The 20,110-nt window shown below is 43.8% G+C and overlaps 1 protein-coding gene across 4 annotated transcripts in view; it reads left to right on the top strand.

The window, feature by feature from the left end:
* prkd1 (protein kinase D1) overlaps window positions 1-19,085 on the top strand; it is a 43,532-nt gene extending 24,447 nt beyond the window's left edge. For 2 of the 4 annotated variants that reach the window (XM_056392586.1, XM_056392584.1), the window contains exons 7-21: window positions 641-718; window positions 819-1,020; window positions 1,116-1,239; window positions 2,046-2,123; window positions 3,081-3,248; window positions 4,498-4,609; window positions 6,289-6,341; window positions 9,013-9,085; window positions 10,009-10,115; window positions 10,564-10,725; window positions 11,578-11,676; window positions 14,412-14,572; window positions 14,651-14,757; window positions 17,403-17,488; window positions 17,887-19,085. In XM_056392586.1, the coding sequence (XP_056248561.1) occupies window positions 641-718; window positions 819-1,020; window positions 1,116-1,239; window positions 2,046-2,123; window positions 3,081-3,248; window positions 4,498-4,609; window positions 6,289-6,341; window positions 9,013-9,085; window positions 10,009-10,115; window positions 10,564-10,725; window positions 11,578-11,676; window positions 14,412-14,572; window positions 14,651-14,757; window positions 17,403-17,488; window positions 17,887-18,111 (1,835 nt within the window). In that variant the 3' untranslated portion in view covers window positions 18,112-19,085. Of the gene's footprint in view, window positions 1-640; window positions 719-818; window positions 1,021-1,115; window positions 1,240-2,045; window positions 2,124-3,080; window positions 3,249-4,497; window positions 4,610-6,288; window positions 6,342-6,723; window positions 6,777-9,012; window positions 9,086-10,008; window positions 10,116-10,563; window positions 10,726-11,577; window positions 11,677-14,411; window positions 14,573-14,650; window positions 14,758-17,402; window positions 17,489-17,886 lie in introns of all 4 variants that reach the window. The other 2 variants (XM_056392582.1, XM_056392583.1) reach the window with 1 other exon arrangement.
* The last annotated feature ends 1,025 nt before the right edge of the window (window positions 19,086-20,110 follow it).

Here is a 20,110-nt window from a genome sequence, read left to right on the forward strand (position 1 = left end):
TTTTAACCAGAACCACGACGGTTCCCCCGACCCTCTCCCACGTGACGGGAAAAAGTATTTTACTAAACTTTAAATGACATACATATACAGTAGTTTATTAAACGCCTCATTGACCTTTATCAGTGTCCTCTCTCTGTGGATCTGAGCAGAGAGCGCTGGAGATTAAACATGGTTAATGTCTCTGAAACTGGCTGGAGAATAGAAAGGTTTCATGTCAGTGTTGAGTCAGATCGATGAGGTGAGGTTTCACATCCCGCAGCCGACACATCTCGCCACTGTGACCTCAGCCGCGCTCTCTCCCAGGACGGGCTGTGTGGGTTCTGTTCAAGCTGTAAAGGTTGTTGTGGTTGTGGTCACCTCCTTGTTACAAGAAACGACTTTTGGTAAGAGACGCTACGGGAACCTGTAAGTTCATCGATTCACCTCAGCCTCCTCCCCACGACCTCTGACCTTTCCTGGTCGTCTGAAAACACTGAAGTATTTCCTGTTTACTTAGTGAATGAATGGACATTTTCAGCTGTTTGAAACAGTGACCTCCTGTGACCTTCTGTGAACTTCTGTGACCTCCTGTGACTCCTGTGACCTTCTGTGACCTCCTGTGACCTCCTGTGACCTGATGACTCTCCTCTTCTTCCCTCAGATTGTAAATTCAACTGTCACAAACGATGTGCTCCCAAAGTGCCCAACAACTGTCTGGGAGAAGTTTCTAGAAATGGAGGCAAGTTTCTACACGAACAAACTCTTTGTTAAAAGATACAAGTGAAGATCCTCGTCGAGCCACAGACATTAACCTCACGTCTACCTGAAAACATCCACAGAGCTCCTGAGCCCGGGGGCGGAGTCGGACGTCGTCATGGTGGAAGGTTGCCTGGACGACCACGACGTGGACAGAAGCGGCGGCCTGTTGGACGACATGGATGATGCACTGACATCAGAGGGGGGGCTGTTGCTGGAGGCGGGGCCCAGCGACCTCTGCGACCTGCACGACCCCGACCTGGACGACTCCAACCGGGCCATCAGGTACAACACACACACACACACACACACACACACACACACACACACACACACACACAGAGTAAATCTGAGGTTGTGCTTTGTCCCGCCCCCTGCAGCCCGTCCACCAGTAACAACATCCCTCTGATGCGAGTCGTTCAGTCCGTCAAACACACGAAGAGGAAGAGCAGCAACGTGATGAAGGAGGGCTGGATGGTCCACTACACCAGCAAGGACACTCTGGTACCAGAACCTCTTCGCCTGTCTGCTTGTTCTTCACCTGTCCGTCCACCTGTCTGAAACACAATGTCGATAACGAGCTTCCGACTTGTTGCACCAGAACGTGGTCAACTCTGGTGTGACATCATCTCCGGCTCTGACCTCCGACCCCTGAGGTCAGTGGAACGCTGACAGAGGAGTCCAGCTCTCGGCAGAGAGGCTTCAGCTGAGCTCAGCCTGGCGTGTGACGCTGCAGGTCGATGAGTCGGGGAGGCCCCGCACTGTTCGTCCATCCGTGAAGGATGAGACGGGTCAGAAACGGGACAGAGTGTCCCAGAGTTCAGCTGCCTCCCCCGACATCACTGTAGATATTTCTATACTAGAACTCAACTCCTGCTGCTGCTGCTGCAACGCTTTGATTCCTCGTTACAGATTTTCATCTTTAAATTTGATCTCTGGTTTTTCACATTTTTATTGACTGAGTTTGCAGTTAGTGCCACAAACATATTCAGGATCATTTCTTATAATAAAAACATCAATATGATCTTTCAGCTTGTTTTAATTTGAATGTTGGATGTGTCAGTTCTGGATGTGTCAGTTCTGTGTGAAGGTTGAAACTAGTTGAATGTGATTCTGTTGAGTGATGTCAACGTTTCTCTGCTTCATGCCGACTCCTCTTTTCTCTCCCCCTTTTTCCATCTCTGTACTTCCCCCTACGTCTCTTCTTCCTTTCTCCTTCCTCTTTCCTTACTTCCTTACCTCTGTTTCTTTTCTTTCCTCTTTTGTCTTCTCTCCTTCTTCTTTGTATCCTCTTCATCTCTATGTTTCAGAGGAAAAGACATTACTGGCGGCTGGACAGTAAATGCATCACGCTGTTTCAGAACGACACCGGAGGTAAATACTACAAGGTAAGAGGACTCTCCTCTCTCTCATGGAGGTGTGTGTGTGTAACTGGATTTACTTCCTTATTTGTTGTTAACCACCTGATCTCTAGTTTCTCACTAGAAACTAAATAAACTTTTCATATGTTTAAACTGCTGCTGAATTCACTGCTGTGAGCAGATTTGATTAACTTAAGTTAGTTTTTAGTTCTTGCATGAAATCCACTCACCTCTTCATACTGATCCTGATTTTAGCTTCACGAAACTTAATGTTGGATGGATGACACCATCAAAATAGATGTAGAGAAGTTCATTTGACCAGAGATGCATATTTTAGTTCAGCCTGAACATAAATTACATTATGAGAAAAAAAGCATCAAACTTCCTTTACTCACCTAGAGCTGCCTCCAGAGGTGGAAAGTAACGCTTTTGTTTTGCCTTTGTTTATATAGCTTCTTTTTTTCTTTTGATGTTAGCATGCTAACTAGCTATCTCCGTCTTGTCACTTTCCGATACCGAGTCAGTAGTGTCCAGTCTGCCCTGAAGAAGTAGCTGCTCAGAGCACATGTTATAACCTCTTGTCTTATGAACACAGCTAAGACTGGTAAATAAACAGCTGTTAATGCTAACGTTGGCTATGTAGCAGTTGCAGAACTTAGAAATAGCTTTAAGAAATTTATGAATCTGGCTGGACATCCGGTGCTAACTGCCGACTGTTTTCTTCACTCCTTTACCCTGTTTTCTTTGTGTGCTATAGACACATCTTGGTTGATAGTTTAAGGTTATATTTCCAGTCCTAGCTAAGGTAAGAACATGAGGTGTGTGGATGGTGCAGAAGAAGAAGCACTATTGTCCACTATTGTAGAGACTCCCAGCTTGGCCTCCATTAAACAACTGCCAGTGTTGTTGGGTGGGAAGCTGGTGAGGGATCGCACTCAAATACAACAACAACAATTACACTGTACCTGTATATTCTGTCTGCAGGAGATCCCTCTGTCAGAGATCTTGTCTCTGGAACCGGCCCAGACCTTCTCTCTGCTTCCCGATGGAGCCAATCCTCACTGCTTTGAGATTGCCACGGCGTCGCTGGTCTACTACGTCGGCGAGAACCTGCAGAGAGCCGAGTCGTCCGTGACCGGCAGCAGCATTCTGGTGAGACGGAGCTAATGTGCTGATCCACTGCATCAGTGTAGGTAGCTCCTCACTAAGAAACATTTAATTCAATAAATTATTTTACGATCATGTCTGTGACCACATACAACCACCTGTTATCAGTTTAATACTTAGACATCAACTGATCTATCTCCATGACAACTGAGCAAACTTCCTCTTACAATTGACGGACTCTTATGAAACAGACATAGTTTTTTTTAAAGGTGAAAAATGAACTCTCCAGGAGCATCTAGAGGATCAGATGAACCTTCACAACCTAAAAACAGCAAACAAAGACAAGAACGGTTAATAAACCAACTTAACTGGTCCAAACCAACCAGTCCTCCAACCTGAGCGACCAGAAGGTTGTTTGTTCCAGCCCTCTGACAAGACCCATAGGAGTGTCTCCTGACATAGCGCCCCCTGCGGCAGCAGGTGTACCAGACCTTAGTTGTCATGGTTACAATAATAAATACGCAGAACGTACCAACTGTGGAGTACCACACCATCATCATCACCATGGTTACAGCTATAGGCTTTCATGGGTTTGTTGGTTTACAGTGATAACAACATGGTTAACTTTGTTGAATGCACCGGCCTCCTGTATGAAAGTTGCTTGTTTTGTTGACCCGTCCATCCACCACAACTTTCTCCTGACGTGGACTTTGTCGCTCTTTATACTACAGCTGTGTCCCAGTTCAGGGGCCGCATCCTTCAGAGGACGTGGTCTACGAAGGTGCGGCCCTTCATACCCGTCGTAGACCGCGAAACCCGAACTGAAACGGTCTGGTCTACAGAGGATTTTCGCTGTGCGTCACCAGCTGCGTCTCAAAGCGAAGTTCCTGTCGCCAAGCAACCGTGACAACATGTAACTTTTTTTCACAAAAATTTGAGGTTTTAAGTCTCTTGGTTTTAACAGTTGTACCGTTAGCTGTTGAACTGAGCTGAAACCCAATACTTACATTTAACAGTGTGATCCTCAGACTCTCTGTCAGGGTTGTTTGCTTTCGTTGACCAGGAAATGGCAAACGAAATGGGGCAGTCTAGTTTCGCCACTGACACGATTGGTCTTCAAATGCAGCCTCCAAAGGATAAGGCCCCTGAATCGGGACACAGGGTTAGGGTTAGACTTCCTTTAAGTCTTCACATTACTCAAACGCAATTACAGACGTCTTCCAAAAAATAAACCAGAAAAGGTTGCACCTCTGGTTCTCCAGGTTCTCCATCAGTTTTTGCTGGCTGGTTTCAGGTCAGTGGCGTGGGGCAGGATGTGGCTCGGATGTGGGAGATGGCCATCCAGCACGCTTTGATGCCAGCTGTTTCCACAGGAATTTCCCATAGTTCTCACCGCAGTGGACACAGTAAGACACCATTACAGCATTACAACCTGTGTACATATTACTAATATAGTAGTATTTGTCTTTTTAATTTGTCTTTTCATGTTTTTATTTGAGTTTTATATTTAGTTTTTAAAAGGTTTGGTCTCATCTTTTGGAGATAAAGGATTTAATTGCTGAAAGTTGAAAGTTCACATCAAGTTGAATAAGTTTTAAGGTAAACTGTATGAGACATCAAACATTTTGCGTTAATGCTGACACGTGAATTTGTATCATCAGTTTACAACAAACTGCCTTGACCCTGTTTTGTCAATCACACTATTTTAATCGATTGGGAAAATGAGTAAAGGTCTGAACCCTAAACTAGATTCAGACATACCTGTCAAGTTTCAGCGTTACTGTCTCAGTTCAAAACTTCTCATCACAGCCACAATGAATATTCAGTGTGGAGTACCACAAGGCTCAATTCTGGTTCCACTACTACTACTACTACTGAAGACAACATTAATTTTCATCACTATGCAGATGACTCCTGACTCTATATACAGGAGTTGTTGATGACCTGACCCCTCTGCCTGTGTGTCTGTGTGAATGTATCTTCTAATATAAAAAATACATTTGCAAGTTCTTTTCTGTTTCAGATTAACCAACATAATGTTCAAGTTTGCACCACAAGTTGTTGATATTTGTCAGCTCTTGTGCGACCTACAGTTATGCACACACTCATGTTGTGCAGCCGAACTTTATTCAAATCCACAGAACTTTATTTCAAATTCTAGTGAAGATCCCAAGATCTGCTTATTTGGGGTTGGGTCCAGACATCCCTCATGTTTTACAGCTCCTCATGGGGGATCCTGAGGTGTTCCCAGACCATGATCTCACCTGCGTGTTGTGGGTCTATGTTGAGGCCTCCCACCAGTTGAATGAGGCTGGAAGACTTACAGTGGAAGGCCCGTTAACATAATATTACACTTATCCCGGAGCACTCTTGGGGGCCCTCTGGTGGCCACAGGGGCCCTGAACAGGCACTAAGTTTGCTTATGCCTCTGTATATGACACTCTCAGCCATTTTTCCAGCCTTGAATCTACTTGGGGATAAATAAAAGAGCAATAAAGGCAGTGTTCTGTCTCCTCTTTTTACTTTCATATGAACCGGGGACGTGCTTCACTCTCCCTGCAGCTGTCAAAATGTATTTGGAAAGAAACTGGACAAATATAAATGTCATTACGGGCTGTGAACGGGCTCTTCACACATTTCCAGGTATTAATGTTCATGTTGCAGCTGAATCCTCCTGCAAACTCTCAGATGCCCTCAGGGCCGTGGACACCCACACACACACACACACACACACACACACACACACACACACACACACACACACACACACACTCACTCACAGATCCCATCAGAGATATTTCAGACCTCCACTGACGTCAAACTGATCATGACTAACGCTTGGCTGTGGACGCAGCACCTTCTCTGACTGTGTGTGTGTTCACCTGTGGGGAAAGTACATTAAAATAAGACGGTGTCTCGACTGCCAGAAGGCAACAGACTTCAAGTTTAGAACATTTAATATTAATGCACAGTAAATATAGTGATAGCCAGAGTAAACACACAGGTTCATCTGTAACAGAAGCTGCAGGGAACTGTGTATGAGGGTTTGTCATTCACTCTGATCGTGTTTGTGTCTCATCAACAGAGGAAGTTTCCATCAGTATCTCTGTCTCCAACTGCCAGATCCAGGAGAATGTGGTGAGCGCACACACACACACACACACACACACACACCACACACACACACACACACACACACACACACACTCACTCACAGATCCCATCAGAGATATTTCAGACCTCCACTGACGTCAAACTGATCATGACTAACGCTTGGCTGTGGACGCAGCACCTTCTCTGACTGTGTGTGTGTTCACCTGTGGGGAAAGTACATTAAAATAAGACGGTGTCTCGACTGCCAGAAGGCAACAGACTTCAAGTTTAGAACATTTAATATTAATGCACAGTAAATATAGTGATAGCCAGAGTAAACACACAGGTTCATCTGTAACAGAAGCTGCAGGGAACTGTGTATGAGGGTTTGTCATTCACTCTGATCGTGTTTGTGTCTCATCAACAGAGGAAGTTTCCATCAGTATCTCTGTCTCCAACTGCCAGATCCAGGAGAATGTGGTGAGCGCACACACACACACACACACACACACACACACACACACACACACACACAGGTGTAGCAGTGTATATATGCAGGTAAAGCATACTGAATCTCTGGGCATTGGGATTTATCACACACGACCTAAAAGCTCCAAATTGTTAATCTAACCTAAAATGTTCATGTTTACATTATGAATGAATGCACTTTGTATTTAATTTGACCAACATGTGATGAAAGGTACATAATTAAATATGTTGTTTTTACCTTGGAATATGGGTCGATGTCTCTTCGGGTTTTCATTATCCATCGATTGTGAAGCATCAGCTAGAAACGTCTCTGTGTTTATGTGACGTGTAACCTGAAACACAGCAGTACGACATCATTCTTTCAGTGACAGCATTTGGGTTTCCCACCCTGAGCGTGACGTCAGAGGAAAATGGCCGCCGTGTGAATATGGTCTAACAAAAATAGGCGCGACGCCGAATCTCTAGATCACGTGATGCACACGCCACGCAGCCGTTACATATTGGGGCAGATCCAGATAATTTAATATGAATTGTTGTCAGTCCCCGTCCAGTTCATCATTAAATCAATCAATATATCTGAAATTTGTTGAATATTGGCCAATATATTGTTCTGAGCTTGATGCAGGAGGGCGGAGACTGTTGCTGGGTTACTTCTGTTGTTGGTTCCCTCTTTAACTTTCTGACACAAGTTTAGGATGATGAATGCCTTCGCCCTCCTCGACCACCAGACACTGCCTCCTCTTCCTCCTCTTCCTCCTCCATCGAATCCTTTTCTGCTTTTCATTCACTCACATTCGTCTTCTCGTCTTCGAGGACGTGTCACATTTTTGTTTTTTCCCGGAGCAGGTCGACATGTTTCAAACACATTTACATGATAAAGATTTACATAAGGCTTAAATGTCTGCAAACTCCCTTCATGCAAATGGAACTGCAGAGAACATCAAGTCCCATTTCCACGCAGACGTGCACCTCGCCGTCTCCAAGGTGAGCACGTCTTCAAGCACCTCAAATGGAGATTACTGTGATTACTCACTCAGCCAAACGGTTTCCATAGCGACAGATGGTAATTAGGCAGCGAGCTCGGGGAAGGGGGAGGAGGTTTATAATATTGTATTTCTGTCCTCTTTGCTCGAGGTGTGATATTAGGCTGTCAGCTAACGGGGGAGAAAAGGGAGACGTGATTGCAGACAAATGAAGGAGAAAATATTTTGCAGTTTTGGTGTCAAAGCTGTGGCAGAACACTGACGCTGTGTAGTTACACTCAGGGAGGCGCACAGTAGGCTCTGCTCCACTGAAACCTTTTTCTGAAAGCTCCTCCACCAGGTGACGAATTGATGCAACTCACTTTTTTTTTTTTTTTTTTGTTGGACCCACTTTCTGTCAGCCTGCCTGGCCTTCCTCCTCAGGTTTCCATCAGAGGAGCTTCGCCTGAACTCTCAGCAGCTCGTGAGCTTCTGGCTTCAGGTGTTTCTGTGCGTTTTCACTGTAAATACAAGTTGGAGAGCATCAAGTCAAGATGCTGTTTCGGACCACACTGCTGCTGGTTCCTGCACAGCTGATTTCTCCCACTGGTGACATCTTTTCCCAAAAAGAAATGTTGATTTCTACATTATTTCTTAAATTCACCTTTTGAAGGATACCTGCATATAACATAAAAAAGTGTTTTATATCAGTGTTCAGAACAGTCTCAGCTGTTTCTATGACAACGCCCCTCACTGTGCAAACACATCATTCGGCCCAAATGCTGAAAAACTGAAGCCTAGTTTTTGAAAGTCTTCAAACGTTTTGTGAAAACAAACTTTACTGATGTGGATGAATTGTTCTGGAGCTTCAGATGTGTTCACCAAAGTCTAAAGCTTCATAAAAATAGTTCAATATGTGAGTAAAATAGTAGATAAATGGATAATAAATGCTTAGAAGTCGTAGTTGTTGTCTGTCTCTCAAACCAGATCTTAGAGGCTGAGAGTCACGTCTGATCTCATGAGAACATGTGAGAGAAAGTGGAGAGTCCACAGATTCTAACAACATATTTCCACGCTGTGTTATTGCAAAGATATTAATAGAAACATCCGTCAACCTCAGAGGGTTAAGGCCTTTCAAGGCCTGCAGAAACTCTGCAAAAACTACTTGAGTCTGGACCCAGTTCCACCTCCAGCTCCTTTAAACTGGAACCTGCTGTCGACCCTTTACTTGAACCATGATGAGTGACTGTTGTTGTGTTTCTCAGGACATCAACTCCGTGTACCAGATCTTCCCTGACGAGGTTCTGGGCTCAGGACAGTTCGGCATCGTCTACGGAGGTGAAAGATATCAATGAAAACCAATAGAGATGATAAGACCAGTGATGTTTGGGCAAGAGACAGATCATGGACGGATGAATGAATGGATGGATTAACCAATTAAAAAAATGACTGATTCAAGGTCCTCACATTCATTTTACACAGAGAAAAACAATGGCAGTTTTTCTGAAATCACAAACAAAAAACACTTTAAAACTAATGTAACTTCATCTTTCTACAGAAGCTCTGAGAGGCAGGTGTTTCGCTGTTTTGGTTCTTGCTTAAACTCGAGTCACTTTTCAAACAAATGTTCACTGGTTTCATCATTTTCATTTTTCTCATGTAAAACCAAATTTAATATTTTAAGGTTTTGAGCTGTTGATCAGACAAACCAGATATCACCTGGGGCTGTGGGAGCTGGGATCAAGATTTCTCTGCAGCGTTTTCCATCAGAGCGTCTGATCGATTGGAAGAGAAAATAACCGTCAGATTAAAAAAGGAAAATAATCAGTAGCTGCAGAAAAAAACACACGAAAGAAATATGGAAAATATCTCAGGAACCAAAAGAGGATGTGTGCAGGGGAATGGTTGTGTGCATAAGGGTAAGAAATTATGAATAAACCACATTTGACTGAAGGGCCGTCACATGACTTTACCTCTTGTTGTTTATTTTATATGAAAAAAAAAAAACCTTTCAGGGCTTCTGTATATTTCAGACTTTGTACCTGAAATGAAATGAAATCTGCAGGAAGTAAAGTCTAATGTGGACAAGTACAGTCTGTATAAAGGGGAAATTATTCTGTAAAAGTCTTAGTATTTGTCTTTAGTATGACTTTTTCTTGATATTCTGACATTTTTTATGTTCATGCTGCCTGTTTTTGTGTGTGTGTGTGTGTGTGTGTGTGTGTGTGTGTGTGTGTGTGTGTGTGTGTGTGTGTGTGTAGGTAAACACAGGAAGTCTGGCCGCGACGTCGCCATCAAGATCATTGATAAACTCCGCTTCCCCACCAAACAGGAGAGTCAGCTGCGCAACGAAGTGGCCATCCTGCAGGTACACACACACACACACACACCACACACACACACACACACACACACACACTCACACACACACACAGGAGGAGCCTGTTGGCAGTGAGTGAGACTTCCTGTCGTGAACGACTTCATTACCGTGGCAACACCGTGGGGGTGTGACATCCTGTAATATTTCAGCGCTGCTCAACCTGCAGAAGCTGCGGCTGCGACACACACCTGCACAGAAACACTGCGGTTTGTATCTGCTCTGTTCTGCCGGCGGGAAACTCTGAGGAATAAAATGATTCACTTCAAAATCAATTATCCATCGATTCTCTTAACGAACCTGAAAAAAACGAAACAAGTCTGTGTCTGAAGTTGTTGCCATTCTCCTCTGGTGCAATGTAGCTAAGCAGATTTACTGTTTAATTCTAGCTGCAGGTAATTCCTCCCCCTCCCCCTCCTCCCCCTCCTCCCCCCTCCAGAGTCTGCACCACCCGGGCGTGGTCAACCTGGACTGCATGTTTGAGACGCCGGAGCGAGTGTTCGTCGTCATGGAGAAGCTTCATGGAGACATGCTGGAGATGATCCTGTCCAGTGAGAAGGGGCGGCTGCCGGAGAGGATCACCAAGTTCCTCGTCACGCAGGTGTCACACACACACACACACACACACACACACACCACACACACACACACACACACACACACACACACACACACACACACACACACACACACACACGTGCGTTACCTTGAGTGGCACAATTTCCACTTTAAACTGTGACTTTTATTTTATCTCTTCACTATTTCTGCTTTTATTCCTCCACGCCCGGCGACATTCAGAGTGGCAGCCATTTTGTTTTCTGGTCGTCCGTCCGTCCGTCTCACTCCTGAGGTCACGATGTCTCAGTAACACTTTGAGGGAACTTCTTCAAATTTGGCACAAACATTCACTTGTACATGAAAAAAGAATCTTTTACACGTGGCCCTAACCCATTTTCTGTTCGAGGATGAACTGATGGTCAAAGGTCAAAGGTCACGTTTTTGGTGACCTCACAAAAGATGGTTTTAGCCGTGTGAACGCAGTATCTCACACCTTGAGAGAATTTCTTCAAATTTGGCACAAACATTCCCTACGACTCATGAACTGATTAGACTTTGGTGGTTAAAGGTCAAAGGTCAAGGTCACAGTGACCTCATAAAAACAGATTTTAGCCGTAACTCCAGACTTCACAGCAATGGTTCATATTCTCTCTGACTCTGGATGAACAGGAAGTGACCTGGAACTAGTCTTGAGTGGCGGAGGAATACGACGGCGAGAAGGAGGTTCTAGTTTTGTTTTCGTTGCTCGGGGAGTTGCTTCGCTGTCTCTGTGTTTTGAACGATGACAATAGAGAAACTTGCCTCTCCAGAGATGTTTCAAAACGTCATTCACACAAAAACTTCCACAGAGAAAAGTTTGAATTCTTTGCTGTGTGTGTTTCTGTGTCGTGGTCAGATCCTCGTGGCTTTACGTCACCTTCACTTCAAGAACATCGTCCACTGTGACCTGAAACCTGAGAACGTCCTGCTGGCTTCTGCAGACTCCTTCCCACAGGTATCTGCTGTGTGTGTGTGTGTGTGTGTGTGTGTGTGTGTGTGTGTGTGTGTGTTGATTTTTACTTGAAGAGGATTAGGCTCTTTCTGTCACAGAAAACACATAATAAAGATGAATTCGACTGATGGTATTATTATCACATATATATATATATATATATATATATATATATGTATATATATTATATTGTTGTTGTGAATTCTTTTGGCCACAATAATCCTGTGGTGAAAATCTGATGGTGACAGTTCTCGTGCAACAATCCAACATGACGTCTTCAAATGTTTTAATCCTGCAGCTGAAAACACAAAGTGATTTCTCTCTTTTTGAGAAACTGGAAACAGGAAGTGCTTTGGTTTAAAAATAAATATATAATCTAAATAGTCATTTTTTTAGTCATACTTCTTTTTGTTGATTGACTAATGGATCAGTCGCTACAGCTCTCCCTCTTGATTGTTTGTGATGTGAGTTTCTTTGTTGACGTGGTGCGCAGATTTATTTCTTAAACCTTAAAAAGTTTTATGAACCTGTATCATATGTGTCGCTTTGTTTGAATCATAAACTATTCAAATATACTGTATTTTGTCTCTAATGGTTTCCCAGACTGTTTGCATTTACTACATGCACTAAGATGTCTGGTCATGTTCAGGGTTTTTCTGTTGTGTGAGAACGAGAGAGTGGAGACGCATTCATTAGCTGACATTTCATTTTTTTTGTGTAACAACTCGCTAACGTTAACTGAACTTGACGACATTCGCATTTCGTTTGTTTCCTGATATTTGAGAGTAGCAGGATGTGCAGATGAGACACAGTAAGTAAAGTGTGTGAGAAATCAACAGCCGGCCTGATGCATCATTAGAGATAACAGTTAGTCTGACACAAACAGCTATTTCTGGAGAGGAGACTGAAAACTGTAGAAAGCTGCTAATAGTTGCACTGACAGCTAATGGACTGTCTGTGTCTGCTTTTGTTCGCTTGCCTGTGTTCTCCACCTTCCTCTGTGTGTTGTGTGTTTCTGCCAGTGTGTGTTTTGGTCTCTCTGTTTGCATCACCTGTCAGAAACAGCAGTGAACGTTTCTGTGCTGCGTTCACTGTCTCTGTCCTGCAGCCTCGGGTCTTCCTACGCTTCCTGTTGGTGTTGTTGAGACTGTCAGGACATGGTTAGCTTAGCTTTAGCTCAGGGGAAAGCTGCTAACCTAGCTCTGTCGGAAGAGAAAAAAACAAAACCACCTTCCAATGGCTCCAGAACGGTCTGATTTTGGTTTTTAGCAACTGGAGCTAAAGTTAGCACGGATCTGTTTGTTGGTGGATAACCTGCTGTCAGACCAGGAGAGGTGTGTGGCTCGTTGATCTCCAGATATTCTCAGACATCAATCATGTGTCGATCAGGAATCCGAAACACAGAAGTCGCTGTTTTTCCGGTTGTGTGACACCAACACTTAAAAACAGGGTCAGTCCTCCCACGTTCGAACATGTAGAGTCTGGACAGAGAGAGAGAGTGTGATGTTGTGCAGCAGTGGAGAGTCGATGACAGAGGAGAACTGATTCATCACAACATGATCACAATCAGAGCCAAGGTATCCTTGATCGTCCCTGTGTGTGAGTGTGAGTGTGAGTGTGTGTGTGTGTGTGTGTGTGTGTGTGTGTGTGTGTGTGTGTGTGTGTGTGTGAGTCATTCTGCAAAGACAGCAGCCAACAGCTCTTCACTGTCGGCAGCTTCATTACACTCATCCTCTCCCCCGTGTTTCCATCCAAACACTGACTGCGGCTGCAGAGCTGAACAGGACGATGGAGCTCGACTCTGTAAAAACTGAATTTGGCCTCAGAAGGTTTTAATGCGCTTTGTATTTCATTTACAGAGGTGTTGACGATAGAGACAGACAAGCTCATTGACTCGTCATGAACAATGTCGATTTTAGGAAAAAGCTCAACTAACAATTTAAAGCTCCTGCAGTGTAAAGGTGTGTGTCCATGTGTAGTGTGATTATAGATCAGCTCTAGCTTCTATATTAATACTGTGAAAGTATCAAAGCCTCAGTCCACAGAGAAATGCACACAGCCTGTATTCAGAAACTGAGCCTTAAAACCAGCCGTCAGGACTTCTGGAACTTTGTGATGTCACAACAAAGCAGTCACCAAGCCCCGCCCACCTGGACCCACCATCCAAACCTTGCAGGATTTGGTTTCTCTCAGTGTTTTTACCTGAAATCTGCTTTATTTTTATTGGATCACTCAGAAAACAGTCAGCCAATCAGAAGAGAGGCTCAGAGCCTCCTCTCTTCTGATTGGCTCACTGACCTGTTGTTACTAGAGCTGCAGAGAGAAGCCTGAGAGAGGAGATGTAAAACTACACTGAGATGGTTTTTATATCTTCTGATGGATCAACACTTCAAATAAAACAGTCAGTTACATGTTCACAGCACCAGGTGTTGTTTTTGAACTGAGAGAGCGCCAGTGTAACAGGTAGTGGTGCATTATGGGTTGTTTATGGCCTTCATCTTGCTCCATTCTGTTTAATTAAGTCTAAAAGTGTTTTATTATCCCAGTTTAACATGGTGGAGCTTCTGAAGGCTCCTGAAACATGGCGTCTCATGACGTCTTTACTGCAGAAATGAACCAGGGAGAAAATCTGTCAAACAGCTGGAAGTCGCGGCTGCGACAGGCGAACATGGAAAATCGTGTAAACATAACGCCAGACGGGGTTTTGTGTGACAGATTTCTTTATCCTCCTGCTGCAGGTGAAGCTTTGTGACTTTGGTTTCGCTCGGATCATCGGTGAGAAGTCGTTCAGGCGTTCAGTGGTCGGCACGCCGGCGTACCTCGCTCCAGAGGTCCTCAGGAACAAAGGCTACAACCGCTCCCTGGACATGTGGTCGGTCGGAGTCATCATCTACGTCAGGTAGGAGGAGAACCTAAGTTTTATTTACGAAACAACAAAGATTATATATAAAACTCAATGTTTCCACCTCTGCTGCAGCCTCAGCGGGACGTTCCCTTTCAATGAAGACGAAGACATCAACGATCAGATCCAGAACGCTGCCTTCATGTACCCTCCTCACCCCTGGAAGAAAGTCTCCCAGGAAGGTATGTAAAATGACGGACCTCAACCTCGCAGCGCGAACATCAGCGAGGAGAAACCTGGACCCGGTCTGGATCTCAGGGAAGACCTGGTTCCTCCTGCAGGGTTCAATTCATTTTTAATACCACATAGAACGTCATTTAAAACCTGTTTCATTGGAATCACCTGTAATCAATTCTACTTAACAAGTGCCTGAATTTATTGACAAAGGTCCCAGCAGAATATAATACAGTAATAAAAAACAATGATTACCAACAACATCATTAATTCATCACTAAACACAACCTGAACAAATCGATTGGAGAATTGACCACTGACATTTTGTAAGCAACAAAGGACAAGGGAAAATATTGATTGATAAACCTGGATCAGGCCTTGAGCCCCGCCCACCACCTGTGGCTCCAGGTGGACAGGTGAAAGAGCAGAGAGCATCATGATGGTGAGAGGAGGAAACATCAGAGAGACTCAGAGGAGGACTCTGAGACCAGAACCAGAGACTAGCAGACGGATCAGAACAGTTAGCTAGTTAGCATCTTTTATTTGTGTATGTTGTTTGTTAGCTTGTAACTGGCAGTGACACATTGTTAGCAGTTGTGCTAATGCTAACTCTCTCTCTCTCTGTACTGACAAGGTTTCAGGTGTATTTAGCCCCGCCCCCCGTCCCCACAAGTTGACAGGATCGATTCTTTAGGTTTGTGACGTATGAAACCCTCAATCTGTGTTTATGAGACTGTGATTGGTTCACTGCAGTTAAAGGTGGAAACACTGTTGATGATTATTTCATCATCATGAGTCTGTGTTATATAAAAACATCATGTGGACGTTAACGAGGTGAAACATGGATTTTCATCAGAGGGTCTTTAAATCAAATTGAAGATATTTTAATTCCTTTAAAGGCCTTTTATTTTAAGGTGTAGATGTTTTGTTGTAAAACTGTGCGTCAGCCTTCCTCTAAGGGATAAAGATAGTGTGAACATCCTTCACCCCGGTGACGGTTTGTTTCTCTGTGACTCAAACATCAGGACAGGTGATTACTTCTTCTTCCTGCTGCTGTACGATCAACTCCAACACGTCCTCAGAGTCCGTCTGAGCCGCTCTCCGCTGCTGTGACTCATGTTGTCGTCATTGTCTCTAAATGCATCCTCCGTGTGTGTGTGTGTGTGTGTGTGTGTGTGTGTGTGTGTGTGTTGACCACGAGACAGATTTAAATCAGCCTGACTCACTCGCTCCTCGGCCGGATCCCTGAGGAGCTCTTAACCTTCCCTCCACCTCCTCCTCCTGCCGGAGTGACTGGAGCTGAGCGGTTTGTGTCGGCCGCAGGAGGACAGACTCTCAGAACGCCAGCAAATCTGCATTTTCAAAGATCGCTTCAGGAGGACTCTTTAGAGGACCTCTCTTGTCTCCCGCCCACAAGCAAACACGATTAAAGTTTTTAAAGAAGGCCACGCTGTGATGACAAACATCAAATCCTGTTTCCTGAACATCAGAAAAGGTTGCTCCTCCACAAGTTTTGTCTTCATCATTTCCTCCACACCTGACAGGTGTTTCCTCATCCAGTACTTCCTGGCGGTTTGGCGAGTAAAGTCACTCGTCGGTGCATCAGTCGATCTCTTCTGCGACTTTTACTGCTGAACTTCCTGCGGAGCGCGACTCTCTTCAGAGACGAGACTGGAGCAAACGGAGACCTGGAGAAACTTTACCTCTGATCATTGTCTGAATTTACTGCTGGTTGTTGCCGGTTATTGTTTTTTCCCTGAGAGACGGTGAATCTTTAAACAGGAGTTGTTGCTCTGCTTGAAATATCACCACACAACCGAACGATCTTAAAGGAAGAAAAGGAGAATCGACACCAACGAGTCGCAGTTCTGTGTTTAAAATCAAATATATGCTGAAAAAAATCCCAGTTCTCCTGGAAAAACTGGGTCAGAACTCGAAAAACTCAGGTGTTATAGAGTCACAGACGTGTTGACTTCTAAACACGTTTCATGGTGATTAACTCGTCATTAAACACGACCTGGATTAGCAGCGGAGGATGAATGAATGTCTGGATGTGTTTAAGGTCCACATGAGAGTTTCACAAAGCGTCAGATTTCTGGAACAACACAGCTGGTCATTATGCACAAATAAATGTTAGAAGCAACATTAGAGGCTGGAGAGGCGTCGGAGACTTTCTGCAGCTTTAGTCTTTCCTGAAGACGCCCAGTGAGCTGCAGTGTTGAGCAGACTGACGTGGGTCATGTGACTCCCCTCAGAGAGAGAGAGGGAGAGTGTGGGAGGGGAGGAATATTTGAGAGTCCAGCCCAATTCTTGGAGAGTTAGTTAGACAGACAGATTTTAAGTGGGGGGGGGGGGTGTAGCTATTCATGTGGTGGTCCATTCATGTGCATAATGCCGAGCGATGGAGGCCCCTATAGACCTGAGGGGCCGGGGTGCCGGAGCTGTTCAAACCGCTGACCCCTGAAGAAATGTTAACATCATGTTAGCTTTGCTCATTAGCCCCGACTGGCCCCTCACCACAGGGGTGGCCCCCGACCCCACATCCTCCCCCTCCCCCTCGCTTTACTGCTTTACTGCAGAGTTTTCTCCCTCATCACTTCTTCCCTCTCTGTCTTTCCTGACCCCCCCCCCCCCCTCCCCCCCCCTCCCGCAGCGATCGACCTGATCAACAACCTGCTGCAGGTGAAGATGAGGAAGAGATACAGCGTCGACAAGACCCTCAGTCACCCCTGGTTACAGGTACGACATCAACAAGATCAAAGATTTATTCTTTGATTTCTACATTTGTTTAAACGTGTAAAATGAATGTAAGAGAGAGAAAAGCACACCTGCCCCCACCTGGACACCCACCACCAACAAATCACACACAATACCTTTAACACTCAGGGACTCAAGGATGAACTGAGTAGATTTTGGTGAGCAAAGGTCAAAGGTCACAGTGACCTCACAAAACACTTTTTAGCACAGAAATTATGACAGTTTCTCACAAATTATTATTTTAAAGGGTAACTGTAGTTTTTTTCTTATCTGTCAGGATGGAGGGTGTTACCTGTCGAAAAACTAAACTTCATAAACACTGACATTGATTCTGGGATCATCATTTTAATGTCCGAGGGTGTGTTTGTTTCCTCCACCAGGACTACCAGATGTGGCTGGACCTGAGGAACCTGGAGTCCCGCATGAACGAGCGCTACATCACCCACGAGAGCGACGACCTGCGCTGGCATCACCACGCCCAGCTCAGCGGCCTCGACTACCCGCCGCACCTCGCCAACGGTCCTCACCCCGCACAGGGGGTGGAGCGTTACCAGGAGCGAGAGGAGGAGCTGGAGACCCTCAGTGAGAGGGTCAGTGAACTCTGATGACGTGGCCTCGTGTGAAGAGACAGAACCAACAAAAGCACAAAATGAAAACAGGTAGTTCTGCTTATTAAAAAAGAAAACAGCTTTTAAAAACACGTCGCGATCGTAATCATTAACGCAAATTCAACCGATCTCTGTGATTCTGTGCCACTTTCCATTTTTGTCCAATCATCGCAACTTTTCTGCAAAAGTTTCCCTCCAGTTGAACCAATCAGAACAGTCCCTGATCCAAATATCTACAGTCACGTGATCGTGTTGATGTTTATCTACATCTGAAGATCCGGTCGTCACTAAAGAGTCATGTTGACATTTAAGGTGTGTGTACTGATTTCCAAACGTCAATCACGCATCAAGTAACGCTCAAGAAAACATTCCACCTTAAAAGATGGCGGCAGCTGCTGCAGCCTCTGAGCTGCTCAGTCAATTAATCTGTTAAAGATAAAAAGACAGAAAAGTTTCTCTAAGCTGTAAATTGATAAGTTGATGAGGTGATACCTGTGATGCAGAGGAGCAGGTGCTGGGTCGACCTGGGTTTATTCTCCCTGGTACAAGTCGAATTATTATTATTATAATTATTATTGTTTTTAATGAAAAACTAAAACTGTAACTAAACTAAAATCTGGTTGGCCACAGAAAAGCAACATCAGCGTTTATCTTCAGGCCTGACTGCGAGTTTTTTTGAGTTGTGTTTATTATTCAAAGCTATAAATGTTTTCTGTTCTTTTTTTTTTATATTTTGATTGAAACTTTATTGAGGACGTCTGACGTTCACAGTACAAACAGAGTTCCTGCTGTTTTCCTTTGTGGAGCAGCAGTGAGTCAGGGTTTCATTCCAAAAGGAGATATCCAAAATAATGATGTTCATGAGTCGCCATGGCAACGGACGACTCTGAGGTGTTTTTCTGTTTATGGATATGAAAATCCTCAATCGCTCAAATATCAGTGCCAATAAAAAAAACACACAAAAAACGCCATTATTTTAGTTTGTCAGTATTTTTCTGTATCAACAGTTATCCAACAATTTTTTCATCACCACGGTTTCATTTATTTTGTATTTTGTGATAAACAAAAACACCTGAAAACCACATACGTAAATGTAATATATGTACATATATTACATTTCCATATATGAAATATGTGTACATGTAAAAATTATAGATGAAACCTACAAGGAACTGAAACAATTTTATATATTGACATATATATATCTAGTCCATACAAATATGTATATGTTTGTATGTATGCTAGACATATGTTACACACATATATATATATATACATATATATATATATACATATATATATATACACTGCCAATAGCTGCTTCTCCATCCACCAGTTTTTAGAACTTTTTCAATTTGAACTTAAAAAGGTGGGAAAAAAGAGAAGAAACAATAAAAGATTTTATCATCGGCTGAGGTGGAGAAGTTATAAATTAAAAACAAACTACGACAAAGTGAAACGGAAAAAGACTGAACAAAAAAAAAGACGTGATGTAAACGACAAAAACCTCAGACTCGACAATTAAGAGGAAACAAGTGTCAGATTTCCATTTTGTTCCCCACATGGTTCTTTGAATCATCTCTTCTTCTTCAGTGGTTTAATGGCAGCGGCTAGAGCGATATCGCCACCTGTTATCACCTAATAGTCACAAAGCAGTCGTGGATACATTCATTATCTTTTACTGAACATTCAGTCAGAAATCTGCTGATATTTGATTTCATTTACAGATATGTATTAATTGGTGAGTGTGTGTAAGACTACACACTGCTGCTGCACAACTGTACAACAAACAATAACTTCAACCTTCAGAAAAATGAGTTTGGCAGCAACAAATGTTAGATTTTGTCTCATTTTGTTTTCATATTTTTAAATTACAAAACTTGATTTATCTAATGTATACATGTTATCTGCATCTCTCTGTACCTACTGAGATAACAGGCTGCCAGAGGGTCTCTATCTCAACAGCAAACACTGGAGATTTGAAGCTTCTGCAATC

Source organism: Seriola aureovittata, chromosome 13, assembly GCF_021018895.1.
Source record: "Seriola aureovittata isolate HTS-2021-v1 ecotype China chromosome 13, ASM2101889v1, whole genome shotgun sequence".
Taxonomy (NCBI): domain Eukaryota; kingdom Metazoa; phylum Chordata; class Actinopteri; order Carangiformes; family Carangidae; genus Seriola; species Seriola aureovittata.